The 13531-nt window shown below is 39.6% G+C and overlaps 1 protein-coding gene across 1 annotated transcript; it reads right to left on the reverse strand.

The window, feature by feature from the left end:
* Positions 1-3907: 3907 nt before the first annotated feature.
* On the reverse strand, positions 3908-13087 carry snupn (snurportin 1). The gene is made up of 9 exons (XM_020660670.3): positions 12983-13087; positions 12080-12245; positions 11161-11359; positions 10601-10705; positions 7273-7369; positions 5923-6020; positions 5682-5759; positions 5078-5158; positions 3908-4913 (listed from the first exon to the last, which is right to left on the reverse strand). Exons 2-9 carry the CDS (start codon positions 12235-12237, stop codon positions 4593-4595), a joined length of 1137 nt encoding a protein of 378 aa, XP_020516326.1. The 5' UTR covers positions 12238-12245; positions 12983-13087; the 3' UTR covers positions 3908-4592.
* Positions 13088-13531: the final 444 nt, after the last annotated feature.

Below are 13531 nucleotides of genomic sequence, written 5' to 3' on the forward strand. Positions count from 1 at the left end.
TGTTGTTAATAGTACCACTTCATTCCTTATCCATGAAAATGTAGGATTAGTCACTGAAATCACGATCCTAGGTGGTCTAGAACCTAAGATACTTATAAATTAATACCAGGTCACCACAGGAAAAATATGTATAATATATATCCACAGGAAAAATATGCGATGGCCCTATAGCCAAAAATCTTCCTTAGGGCATGCTCTAACAGTGTACAAAGTTTCATCCTTTTATCATCAAAAGCACAATTCTTTCACATGCTGGACTATTTTAAGATAAATAGCAGTGAAACTTTTGAAAAAAAATGTGCATATTTGAAAGTTTGATAGTATAAATAAGTAAATTGTGCTTTAAAGTAGGCTACAGTGAAACATGTTCAGAAAATGTCTTGACACTTTCAAAGAGGGTTAGGGTACATTTTACAATTCTACAATCATTTAGCAGGCACAAAGCACATCAGGAAGCACACTCTGAACAACTGCTGCACATGACTAATGGATGAAATACAGTGAGAGGAAATAACTAATAATTTGAGCAGGCTGTTCTGCAATCGTGGGTTGCAAGAATTGCAATTTAATTAGTGAAACTCTCAAGTCATACAGCCTCTGGCTACATTATTACCCAGTACACTTTACAGGAATTGAATGACATCATAGGAAACAGAAAAAGAGTGTAATACGACCCACAGATGCACTTCAGGTTTCCATAGGAGTATTATAGGCTGCTGATTTATATTTCAGTAGGGAGATTCATTCAGACCAGTCAGGCGATGACACTTCCCGTAGACTATAGATAGCCTTGACTTCATACCTTGATGTGTTTTAATGGGGCTATAAAATAAATATAATAATAACAGGTAGAATGTGTGTAAAAAGTTGGTAAGGTTTCTCAATGCTATGTTAATCTTCTGATCATTTTTGTATATTTTCATACCTGCAAATATCAATACAATTTCTGACTTCCATTGGTTTTGTCGGAAGGGATGAAAATGAAAGGTGCGTTCACATGCTGTTTATATTTTCACCCCCCAAAAAAAGAAAAGAAAAGATCCCACAATAGGCAAACTGTAAATAATAAGTCGTGAGAAAGTCTGGACTGGACACTGAAGGGAAAAGGGAGTGGACAACAATAGACTTCCTGACAAACCAGCTGACATCATGTGATTTGGGAAAATGTGATTGGTGAACCATCAACCCTGCCAAAGTAATATTTGAATGCATCAAACATGTAAGAGTTCAAAAATGGAGAGGAAGGTAAAGTTATGCATTGTTAAAAACATAATATAATACTGTTGGCTAAACTTTCTAATGTGCAGTTTAGTAGATTCCAACCTCGAGGGCATTTATTCACATTTTAAGAATTTCTTGCAAACGTTTGCAGACAAGGTAACTCATGTTGACCTTTTGAGAAGTACTTGATTTGCTTGCCAACGTTTTAAATATTTAATATCAAAACACAGTTAGCTAACTAGCTTAGCTTAGCTGGAATCATGGAGAAACAGACAGTGCAGCTCTGCATGTCTGAGGTCAACAATTGTCCATTAACTAGTAAACAGAAGCAGAACATTGTGATTTTACAGGAAGCTTAATAAATAACGAAAGAGAATAAATGCGCTTTATTGTTAGAGGTATTTGTAAACTAGACTTGTTAGCCTGTTTCCCTGTTGTCAGTCGTTTTGCTACAGGTTAGCTGGCTGCTTAACTTCATCTTTACCAGACAAACCTGAACATTTTACCAGTCTAACCAACATTTAATGACTATTTTATTATACAGAAAATTAGTCCTTGTTTCTTTAGAGATTGAGTGGCTTGTTTAGAATTTGGATTTGACCTATTTTAAAATAAATACTCGACACCACAGCGCCGTTTGGACCCAAGAATCTTTCTTCAATTCATACCGAAGTGGTGAGCTAAATAAACATGTCCAACAGTTCCAAGAAAAACAAAAAACTCCTTTCCTCTTTAGAAGTCTTGTGACAAGGTTTTCATTAGATGTGTGAGAGCTCAAGTAACCACCTTTGTGTGACTGTTTGCATGTGTGGGAGACTGAGGGTTCTCTGAGATGTGTAACAATGGACTTACAGGTGCTGAGTTCCTGGAAGGTGTAGCGCTGCTGACTAATAGCTGGATTTCTGAAGTAACCACATGCCTGACTTTGCTCTTATGGTTTAGATGTGACTGAATGTGAAAGTTAAGACATCTATGTATTCGATGAACAAACATTGAGTTCTGAACAGATATATAAGCGTCTGGTGGAGTGAATTGTTTGAAGAATTGACCTAGATGTAATGAAACACTGAGATAAAATCGAATACCACAGAGAGATTGCTAATGCTTTCCATGAAACTCCAAAAGAGTCAATGAATTGTTATAACCAGCTTAACTTTTTTTTCCATTTAAGTATTTTGGCCTACGTAAAACTAATATCAAACCCAAAAGCAGATAAAGGTGCTAGCACATTATCTGCTGTTAGAGTTGATTATAATTTTTTTGTTTGATGTTTTCTAAGAGTTATTCACACGCTCAGATTTTTTAATGTGATATACTAGGTTTAGCTGCATTGTGCACCTTTACTCTCATTTAGTCAGTGCAAGTTTTCCAGAATGAGTAATAAGAAACTCCTCAGAAACGTTGTGAATGTTGCTATTTTCACCCGTTGATGTTCCGTGTAGGTGTTGAGAACAACAGTGATATGATCGTAGGAGCAAAAGAAAACCATTTTTTCCCCCGTATGTAGAAAGAGTGAGTAATGGCTCAAGAACAAGACACATCTCGTTTTTTTGCTGCAAGAGATTCAAGAAAAATAGCTTATGGGGTTGAACATAAAATCCTATACCTAAAAGCTAGTTTAAAACATTAAACTAGCTAAATTTTAAGCTAACTTTGATCTTTGTATCCTGAAACATGGTTGTGCCTTATCTCAAAAATGTATTAAAACACCAAATTAAGTGTAAAGTTGATGTTAAAGTATAAAAAACATCTACAGTCACACTTTGGGCAGGGGAGGGGCTGTTTTGTTAAACTCAGTATTGCTAAAATGCTAACGCTGGTCACCTCCTGCTGATAGTTAGCATTTGAAGCCTATTGTTTGAGTTTATATTAAATATTAACTAGGCATAGCTCTTTCGCTAAGAGTTTACCATGTTTACAACAATCATGACTATAATGTTTAACTTTTTTTTATTTTAGAATGCTAAAATTTTCCAATTAGCATCAAATAGTATTGGAAAGAAGGCCTAGGTGGAAATAGTGTTATTTTCTTAGAGTAGACAAACTAAAGTTTGATTATTATTGACTTTTTTCAGAGGATGTATTGACACACGTCAATGAAACATAGTTCACCACCCTGCCAGACATGTTCAGATCTTTTCCTGTTGACAGTTTCCGCCCAGATCTTCACTGTTGCACAAATAGCCCAGCGCAGAGAAGAAGAGATGGTCATGAATTTTGCTGATGAGAGCAGCTATCAGCAGTATGAGTCATATCTTCACATATACTGGAACAGCGTGCAGATATATCGACTGTGCATGTAGTCAAGTCTGGGGTGTTTCAAGGAAAATTTGCGATGCATTTTATCTAAACTTCAACTGAACTTTGACTAAAAATGTTTTTAATCAAATAAATGGGAGATATTTTTTGCTAGCTAAATGTACAAATAATTATTTTTGCTATTTGACACTGGTGACACACTTAAAACCCACTTATCTAAAAAAACACTAGTGTTTGTGAACAGTGAAATGCTTCTTTTTGCATCAAAAATCATATTAAATACGAAGGTTGAAAATGGATAAAGTTTTTGTCCCAAGCTTTGCATCTCAAGATTTAATTAAATACATTGATTAAATGTATTTTTCAGGGTTAAAAACTGATTCTGATCCAGACCATTTAAAAATAAAACAAACTGTTGGAACACAGCTGATTAAAAAAAACACATTTATTTCGAAATATACACTTTAAAACATCTTCAGAACAATTTTATATGTATCATGTTATAATAAAAGTCCATGCTGCTGTTCAATACAGTACATCACAGGGTCTTATCAATGAGCAAAACCTCATGAAGCAACAATGATAGTAGCAGAAAGAACTGACGACAGCAAAGAGGTTTCTTACTAAGGATCTGTTTTTAAGTGCAAAAAGTGCAGAGCAGCAAAATAACGCTTGACTAAAGAATTCTACCGTGCTGCACTTTACGATATTATATCACATAAGAACACCTTTTTCTCCTTTTCACCATGTATGTAAAAACTGATGGCACTAAGAAACGGATCTGTAACGGACTGTGAAAAAGCAATTCTGCTGGCTGATTAATGAACATTTATTTTCTGGTAAACAAATCTGTTTCAGCAGTCTGCAGCAGGTAAAAGTTCAGATGTAAATATCAGACTTCAGTCTATAGCCATATAAAAACACATATAGCACAGCTCTACCAATCTGCACTCTGAGGGCGTCCTAAGCAGTGCCGGATTAGAATTAGCCATGCTTTGCAATTGGCCTGTTCTGCAAAACCATTCAGAAGACATTCTAAAGAGCCATATGTGGGCCGCAATCACTCAGAAAAACACTGAGTTCCAAATTTGCATCTTGCTAAGGCCTCCCACTCAGAGCTCCATGTTTGCTTCCCTTATCGGCTTTTGATTCAGAAAGTTCACAGTGTCCCCGCTGTCCTGGCCCGGGGTGGACAGGTACTCTAACTCGTAGCCTCCACTTCTGTTGGCCGGGCGGACTTCAGTCGAGGTTTTTTTGTGTTCCAGGATCTGCTGCAGCTGGTGGCTGGCGTACTCAGGCTTGGTGGTGAGGGGTCCTATGGGAACCTCTATGCCAAGGATGTCAGTGACCATGTAGGGGCGAAGCCAGCCCACCAGAGGGGTGCTGCCAGGGGTGTAGTGGGTCTGTCTGTGATAGAAGAGAAGACCATCCACCTACAAAGAAAAAAAAATCTGACTCATGGGAAGCCCTCAAAAAGTATTTCTGAATATTTTCTCACAAATCCATCATGAAACCCAACATTTATAAGCTCTGCATGCAGTGTGCAGCAGTAACGTGTTTGAGGAAAAATGTTGAAGGACAAAATAACTTTTCTTACGCTGAAGCTGTACTCCGCTGTCAGGGCTTTCTGAATCAGCTCTGTTGTGCACTCTGTGCTTTGGAGGCTCACAAACCGGAACTGTTGGGACCAAACAAATGCCGAACACCTCATTATAAAATCCAAACACAATCTGTCTTCTTGTCAAATGTGGGAAATTGCTTTCAAATGGTGAGTTTACTGTACAGGGCTAAGCCTGATTGAGCTCCTACTGAGCTGTACACAAACACTGCAGATTAAGAAGTGCAACGTGAACTCAAAGTTGACTCAGTCTTCTTAAAAGCATCTTAATCCTGAACATTTCTGTGTAACTATTGATTTCGAGCACGATGAGTAACCGACAGGGTAATGGGGAGCTTTGCCCTTTAATTTTCCTTTGTCTCATTTCACCCTCAAGGGGGTACAAGTTCAAGTTCAGGACTTTATTTATCCCATATGTGGCAACAAGTTGAAGCAAGGCATATGGCACAACAAACAGGAAAAACGGAACATTTCAGATTGAATAAAGATGCTACAGTGTCTCTAATATCAACACAAAAAGTTCAAAACTAGGAAGAAAAAATGGGACATGATGTGAGGCTCTATTTCAGGCTCCTATACTCACAGGGTTGCGTTTGGCGATTTCTGATAGGCCGTCTGCCTCCTGGACCTTGGACTGGAGCCAGTAGAAACGGAACTCGGTCTGTTGATGAGAAAATAAGAACCGTAAACAAAAACCCCTTTCTGATCCTCGAGCCAATGAGATGGCTAACGTGGCGAAAAAGCACATCTGTGGCCCAGACCTTACTACTTAAGCAATTAGACAAGCATTCCTGGATTTGTGGAGGATTAGAAGCAAGTTTTACCGGGCAGTCATAGACGGGGTGGCCTCTCCAGCACATGACATCCAGGATGTAGTACGTTCTGTCCACCTCGCTGTAAATGCAGTCCAGGATTGTGTAGTCTGCATGGGGCACATAAAAAAAAAAAGTGAACACTTGTGCATAACAAATTTTTGAATCACTCAATATGTGAATTGTTACAATTAAAATGCAATTAGACAACTTTCATAATATCATAGAACAAATTAACTTTGCTGCACCTGTTCTTATAGTGGTTTAATGTGATAACTGATTAATATCAGTGGTGTAGGAGGGAAAAGTTACGATATATTTGGTTGTGCAAATGACCTTTTGGTTTCATATGGTGTATTGGAGGAGGGTCAGGAAGATGTTTGGCAGATGTGAGCAGTGTGCACAGGACCCACCACAGTACACTTTAAAATATGACAAGCTCTACTCAGAAAACTACTGGGACGACTTATTTGCTATTTTATTCACATGGTGTATCTGAGAAATAATAAACCAGATTAAGAATAAAGCAGATGGATTTCAGGACGCCCTAACCCAGTGTCTTTAAAGTGGGGATGATCAAGGGACATTAGGGGGCTGGCAGAAACTTAGAGGGAAGAGGGTGGAATGGAAAAAAGGTTTAAATAAACTAATAACATTTTTTTGTTGAAACAGCATTTTAAAATATGTCCACTTTGAAATCTATAGCTGTTTTCACATGTAAACTCCTGACAATTTCTAGAGAATCAGTACGCTTGCCCTTTTCCATCGCTGCAACACCTGCTGGTTTGCCGTGAAAACTGGTTTCATATCTGGCAAACTGAGGGGGCATTCAAAACGACCGTGGGAGGGTGCCTTAAAACCGCCTACCTTCTCTGGTCCAAATAAAAACCATTAAACTTATGGGAAGCACTCAAAAAGTATAGACCATAGTGGACGGGAATCTAAACGTAGAAGGAGGACATACTATATGTGTTGTTGACAGAGAAGCCAGCACTTCAACATGGCATGTTTCCTTAATGTCTGATGATATAGTAAGGTCATTTTATGATTTAAATCAGTAGATCGCCTACATATTACGCTCCTAATATCCAGTAAATAAAGTCTGAAAACATGGCTTTGACAAAGCTTGGCTTGGAGATTTTACCGACTGTCCCACCTACAGGCTTTTTAAGAGATAAAAACCCTCTGAATAAAACTGATATTTGTGATGTTAATGCACATAACCTGACATCTAAATCCACTCTCAGGAATAGAGAAGTTAATGTAGGATATTTACTACTCTTGGTTCACTCTGTTGTGTTGCTAAAAAAGAGGTTCACTATAAGAAAGCACTGAGCTCCTCATACAAACAGGCCCACCTACCTTTTCCCATGGCCGAGTTGTGTCTGTTCCCACCGGGCAGCAGGGAGGGGAAACGGTTCACACAGTAGCCGCTTTTAGTGTACGCTGCAGTCGAACCCTTCAGAAAAAAACAAAACAAGAAAGATGGAAGAGACGATTGTTACCATCTACTCCGCAGAACAGTCATTTCACTGTTATATGATGTTTCTGGTGCCATGTGCTAACGTTGTTGCTCAAAAAAAGAGAGAAAAACTTTTAATAATTAATGTTGGATATGGATCCACTACCAACTCCCTTCTGAAAATTGCAACCCAAATTTTGGATCCTTTTCAACCAATCAGATTGAGTTCATGAAAAAATGTGTAAAGTTCAAACCTCAGACGGTCCGAAAATGTCACAAAATAAAAACTACTGTGGTCATGAATAATGCAACGTATGGACGGGTCCAAGCTCAAAGTCAACAGATTGTTGGTCACTGCCAGAGAGCTGAACAGAGACTCTGCAGATACAAAGCTGAAAGTGTCACATTATGTAAAGCTGACAAATAAACATGAAAACTCCTGAGCAGATGAAACGCATCACATTCAGTTTTCATCGGGCAAAGAAACCATCTGTTGTTTTTGTGTTTCAAAGAGTCCTCAGCTCTTGTTTTTGTGAGGCCCACCGTGCTGTTGTGTTGCCCAGATGTGAAATAATGTATGAGGGACCAGATGACTGTCATTATGACACGAGGGACGGTTGTATCACCGGATTTGGAGTGTTAGTTACAATAGTACAACAAAGGTTTGTGTGTAGGGAGGAAGGAAACTGTAATCTAGGGCTAGTTTGAGAAGACAGGCGGGCATATTACACTTACATCTATCGTATCCTGCATCTCGTGCTGATAAACCCTTACAGGCCTTTCTTAGAAAACTCAAAACTGATTCAAGATCAGTGAGGCAGTTTTACATCTTACACTGACGCAGAGAGAAAAGTGATGATGATGTGTGTTTAATGGACAAGCCAAAGAACCAACTTTAATCTTTTTCACAGTAAGTAAATGACAGCTCATTTTACTTTCTCCAATGTTAAGCAATCCCATCACTCTGAAACTGTGTTTGTAGTGTATGACTAAACTGTTTTTTATATTCTAAAAGGTTTAGTTTTTGAGGACTTTTCATGCCTTTATTTAGAGATCGGACAATTTATAGTCAGCCATCGGTGAGAGCGACATGTAGGAAGGGAGCCACAGGTCGGATTCAAACCCGGGCCGCTGCCTGGAGGACTATAACCTCTATGCATGGGGTGCATACCACGAGGCTACCGGTGACTCCTCTAAAGGTTTTTATAATGACTTCATCTCTGTTGAGTTTTGCAAGTCACTGCTGACTTAACCTCTACCAATCACTAAAGACCAGATGTGTGTAATACATGACATCCTGTTCTAGCAAACAAGATGATTAACATCATGTTGAAATGTCAGTCAACAGTTCACTGATACGTTAAAGGTCACATATTATCCTCCTTTTCAACAAGTTTAAGTAAGTCTCAGAGCTCCCCAAAACATTTCTGTGAAGTCACTCTCTAAAAATCCACTCTGATCCTGTATTTGATCATAACTATAAACCCCTCTATTTCAGCCCTGCTCAGAACAGACTGTTTCTGTGCCTGTAGCTTTAAATGCAAATGAGCTGTGTTTGACCACGCCCCTCTTGAAGGGGTTGGGAGGCCCGGGCTTTCTTGCGCCATGTCCTATTGTTTACGTTGAGAAGGCAGACTCAAGAGAGCAGAACAAACACCTAGCTGTGGGAGTGTCACCCACCTGGGGGAGGGGTTACTTCCCTCTGTGATGTCACAAAGAGTAAATCTCTTAACGGTTTGTTGAAACACACATTTTCTGAAAAGTGGCGCAAAAGACAGAGAGGAAGGACTTTTCTCACAGTTGGCCGGTTTGGAGACGGACTAGGTACACATTAGTGTTCAGAAAACATAGTTAAGTGTATTTGCATAATATGAGACCTTTAAATATATACATTCAGTTGTTTTTGGGGTCTTTCTTGTCGTTATTAGACAGAACAGCTGAAAAGAGACAGGGAATGCTGGGAGAAGAGAAAGTGCGGGATGCCATGCAGCAAAGGGTTCGAAACCCATGGTAACTGTGACGAGGAGTTTAGCCTCTACACAAGGAACGGGCGACACAACACACTGCAAATGAACGCGAACGTAATTCTCAGCAGACAAGGCGGTTTCAAGACAGTTCTCAGGCATCAGGGGGGATTTTAGGAACCTTACAACCATTTGTAGAATTAACACAACTAAAGAAATGACACAAAAACCCTTTGGTCTTTTAGCCGAATGCCCTACTGATTTGGAGAACATACAACACAATATTACAGTGTTCACGTCGTTCTTTTCACTGGAGGCCACAATCTCTCTTTTTTGCTTCCTGTAATACTGTCCGATGACGTGAGTCATGTTTACCTCTCAATAATGGGAACTTCTTCTTTGTCCAAATGAATGACGCGACTAAATGTTGCTCAATACAACTCTGATCACAACATTTGTGGTGCCTATTTGTCTGGCACATCTTGCACATCAACATTTTCTCACCACTTTGTCCGTGTCGAGTCTAACCTCGCCTTTCCTGCCTAATTCATATTCTAGTAGATGTGCAGAATCTTTTAGTGTTTTCAAACAATTATGCAGAAGTAGATATAAACGCTGCAGCTGACTTGATTTTATTTAAAACTGCTTGACATAAAAACTCTCACGGAAGTTATGATAAATACTATCTCACATTTGACTCCTTTCACACACACAAGGCCAAATAGTTTCTGCATTTAAATCATCTGTGATCAGTTCAGGCTTACTGAATTCTCCCTCACAGTTATCATCCTACCTTTTTCACCCACATAATTACTTTTGCACAGGGCTAATCAGATACGATGGCTCATCTTACTTACAGGCACAACTCGTCTCCTTTTCCCCACTAACAGAAATACAGATTTGAAATTCACAAGACATGAATGCACAGCAGCATACTCCTCTCAAAGTATTGTTTCACTGCCACCGTGTTTGTGCATATACATAAAAAAAAAAAAAAACGACCCTGACTGCTGCTGTTCATGTTAATCACATTCTGAAAAAAATGAGTCGAGTTTTTCCACCAGCCTTTGAAGATGACACAAGCGATGGAGATACTTCAAATGTGAAGTCAAAACGCGCTGCACAGAATATCAATGGTTTCTGACTGACAGCTCCTTTTGTGGTGAATTTAAAATAATGATCTCCCTCTTCCCTGAGTTTCTTACATCTTGGACTGCAGGGACAGACTGTGTAAAACTAAAGAAGTGCAGAGACAGGTTCTTACCTTTGAGGCGACGATGAGAGATCTTTTCCCCACAGGACACACCACCATCAGCCAATCAGTGTCAAGCTCTGATGGCACGTCCACCAGCCACTCTGACAGCATGAGCTAAAGAGGACAAAAAAAACTTTATTTACAAACTTAGCTTTTCATCTTATTCAGCTGTGCATCGAGCTAAAAATGATTAAGATCAATGTGTGTGTTTTTTTTAAGATTATTTGGGGGCTTTTTTGCCTTTATTTGACACCATAGCTGAAGATAAACAGGACATTTCTGGAGACAGAGTGGGGGATGACATGCACCAATTAGTGTCAGGATTAGGAGTGGAGTGCGACCATCATGAAAAGGACTTTAGCATCTGTACACAAGTTGCCTGCTACACCAACAGAGCTAAACTAACACCCTGACCCATCTGATTTTAACTGCGTCCTAGAGCAGTAAAGCTCAAAACTTGAGCCCCCTCTGCTGGCCAAAATGACGAGCTCCACACAACATCTTGTGGCATAATCTTCCATCCTTCACTCATGAATACCTCTCGGTAATATGACCCATCAAAGGCTGACCTGGTTTGCGTAGTGTTTCGGCAGCTTCCTTCTCTCAATCTCCATCCCTTCCTCCTCCTCCTCCTCTTCCTCCGTGTTGCCATCTTTCTCCCGTTCCCCCTCACTCGGTTTCTCCATGTCCTCCTCTCCATCGCTGTCTGCCCCCGTCCAGTCCCCATCAGCCAGACGCCGTGCATGGTTGACGTAGTTCAGCCTCTTACTGAGAAAATAAAAAGGGCTTCAGTTAAAAAAAAAATAAAAAAAAATAAAATACGCTGTGTCATTTTTTTACCTGAACACCAGACAGATAGGATGTGCAAAACTTTCTGACATGTTGTGTTTAAATTGCAGCCTGAAGTGACTTCAGAGAGTCTGATCTTATTTCTGTCCGCCATATTTAAATGCTTCCTAGAAATGAGCATTACTTCTTCTGGGACAGTAACAGTAGAGTGTGCTGCTGGTATATCCTAAAATTCTTTGAAAAATGTCTCAGTTATGAGCCCTCGCTGGTAAAATTCTACAATTCACTTAGCAGACACTTTTATCCAAAGCGACGTACATCAGAGAGTAAGTACAACACTAATCCATTCATACACCGCCACTGAAGTAGAGGAAGCAATGCGGGGTTAAGTGTCTTGCCCAAGGACACATCGGACATGTCTCCCAGCTGGGAATCGAAACCCTTGACCTCCCGGGTTGAGAGGCAATGACTCACAGCCCAAAGCCGGCCCAAAATCTCACACATGATGAAACACAGGAGAGACAAAGGCCACAAACCTTTACCTAAAGAATCCATTCAGTTTAGAAATAGGATTTATGACTCTATCTTGGAGAAAGTGTCACCTAAAAAGGGATATTAGGCTCCAGATGACTGTAATCTGAAATCCTTATTTCAATGGAAAAACTTCAGGTTACATTTCTTAAGTGCAAAGGACTTTACCTTTTCTGCAGGTCAAGAAAGCGCCGGCGTCGCTCGCTCTGCTCCAGCACGCTGAACTTGCTCTTGTATTGAGCCAGCCGAGGATGGGGGCCAGCCGTGCTGTTGGGCTCTTTGGACACAGCAAAGCTGGTCGACAGGGCTTTGGTCAGGTCATCCATGGGGGACACTGTGAATGGACACACCACAGCTTCATTAAGATTATCTTTTTTTTTTTTTTTTAAACTAAAAACACTTAACCTGAGATTATATTAAATTCTTAAATTGAACAGAAATGTAGTGAAGTGATGAATCAGTTGTTTGCAAGTTAACATCCATTTCACTTTAAATGATTAAATGTAAGATAAACTGTATTTCAGCATTTATAGAAGAGTGTCTGCCTGTTGTTGTTCACACTATCATTTCAATTCATACACATTTAAAAACACATTATTCCCTGCTCATATATAATTTCAGTAGCCTCTATAATAGATTTTCTAAATGCACCACAGAAGAAGAAAAGAGTGCTTCACTAATTGGTAAGTTTGAACAACAGAGGTGCAACAAGATGCATCATTGATTGCTTTGGTTGGAGGTTTAACCAGCTAGGCTCATAAAACAAACCCGGGCGTGAAAACATAATATGAAACTGATGATAAACCCCCTACATCTGACGAAGTCTGACTTACAAACTGGTTCCCACAGTGAGCGCTACGTTCATCTAGCTAGCATCACTCAGTTACTTAGCAGCTAGCATCGTGCTAAACTTGCTTTCACACTACCGGCTGACAAGCTGCTGGCAAATCTCTTTCTGCAACATTTTAAAACGGATTGCATGAGGCCACACATACTTCACACGTCTAAAGTAACATTAGATTGAGATATCTCACCAGATTTCAGCTGATAACGTTAGCTAAAAACACATACCTTGGACAGGCAGGGAAGCGGCTGCAGAAACGTCACGCTGTCATCTTTCCCACCAGTGCTGGAGGGGTTTTTTTGTTGGCCGACTAAATACAGCGAACTATCCCGGAGTTGAACTATCCCGGAGTTGAACTATCCCGGAGTTTTTTCATTGCAGACATTCAAGTCACGTCGTGATGCATAAATATTTGCATTAGTGGAAAAGTACTTTATGATAAAGCAAACGCGTTAATGTAAACAAGTTAAGTGCATCGTTATATTATCAACAGACAGCCTGTGCTCGTAGTTACAACAGTAAAAGTAGTCATGATAGGGACTGGCTCATTTAGGTTTTCACTTTTACATTTTGCACTGTACTCTCAATTTGTCTGTAGTTTTGTGTTTGTGTGCTTTGTTTTAATGTTTAATTGCACTTTTAACTCGGTTTTTTTAATTAAGAAAAATAGCCTACTACTGCAGTAGCCTACAAAATGTTTCATGTCAACACATTATGAGAAATGTGTGTTCAAAATGATGCTTGGAGTAGAATAGAATAGAATGTCTTTGTTGTCA

Source organism: Labrus bergylta, chromosome 7 (genome assembly GCF_963930695.1).
Source record: "Labrus bergylta chromosome 7, fLabBer1.1, whole genome shotgun sequence".
In the NCBI taxonomy this organism is placed as follows: Eukaryota; Metazoa; Chordata; class Actinopteri; order Labriformes; family Labridae; genus Labrus; species Labrus bergylta.

Coding starts and splice junctions, on each gene's coding strand:
- snupn (XM_020660670.3), bottom strand. CDS start 12,237: ATGGATGACCTGACCAAAGCCCTGTCGACCAGCTTTGCTGTGTCCAAA. Junction 11,360..12,079: donor TTTCTTGACCTGCAGAAAAG/GTAAAGTCCTTT, acceptor TTATTTTCTCAG/TAAGAGGCTGAACTACGTCA. Junction 10,706..11,160: donor CGAAACACTACGCAAACCAG/GTCAGCCTTTGA, acceptor TGTCCTCTTTAG/CTCATGCTGTCAGAGTGGCT.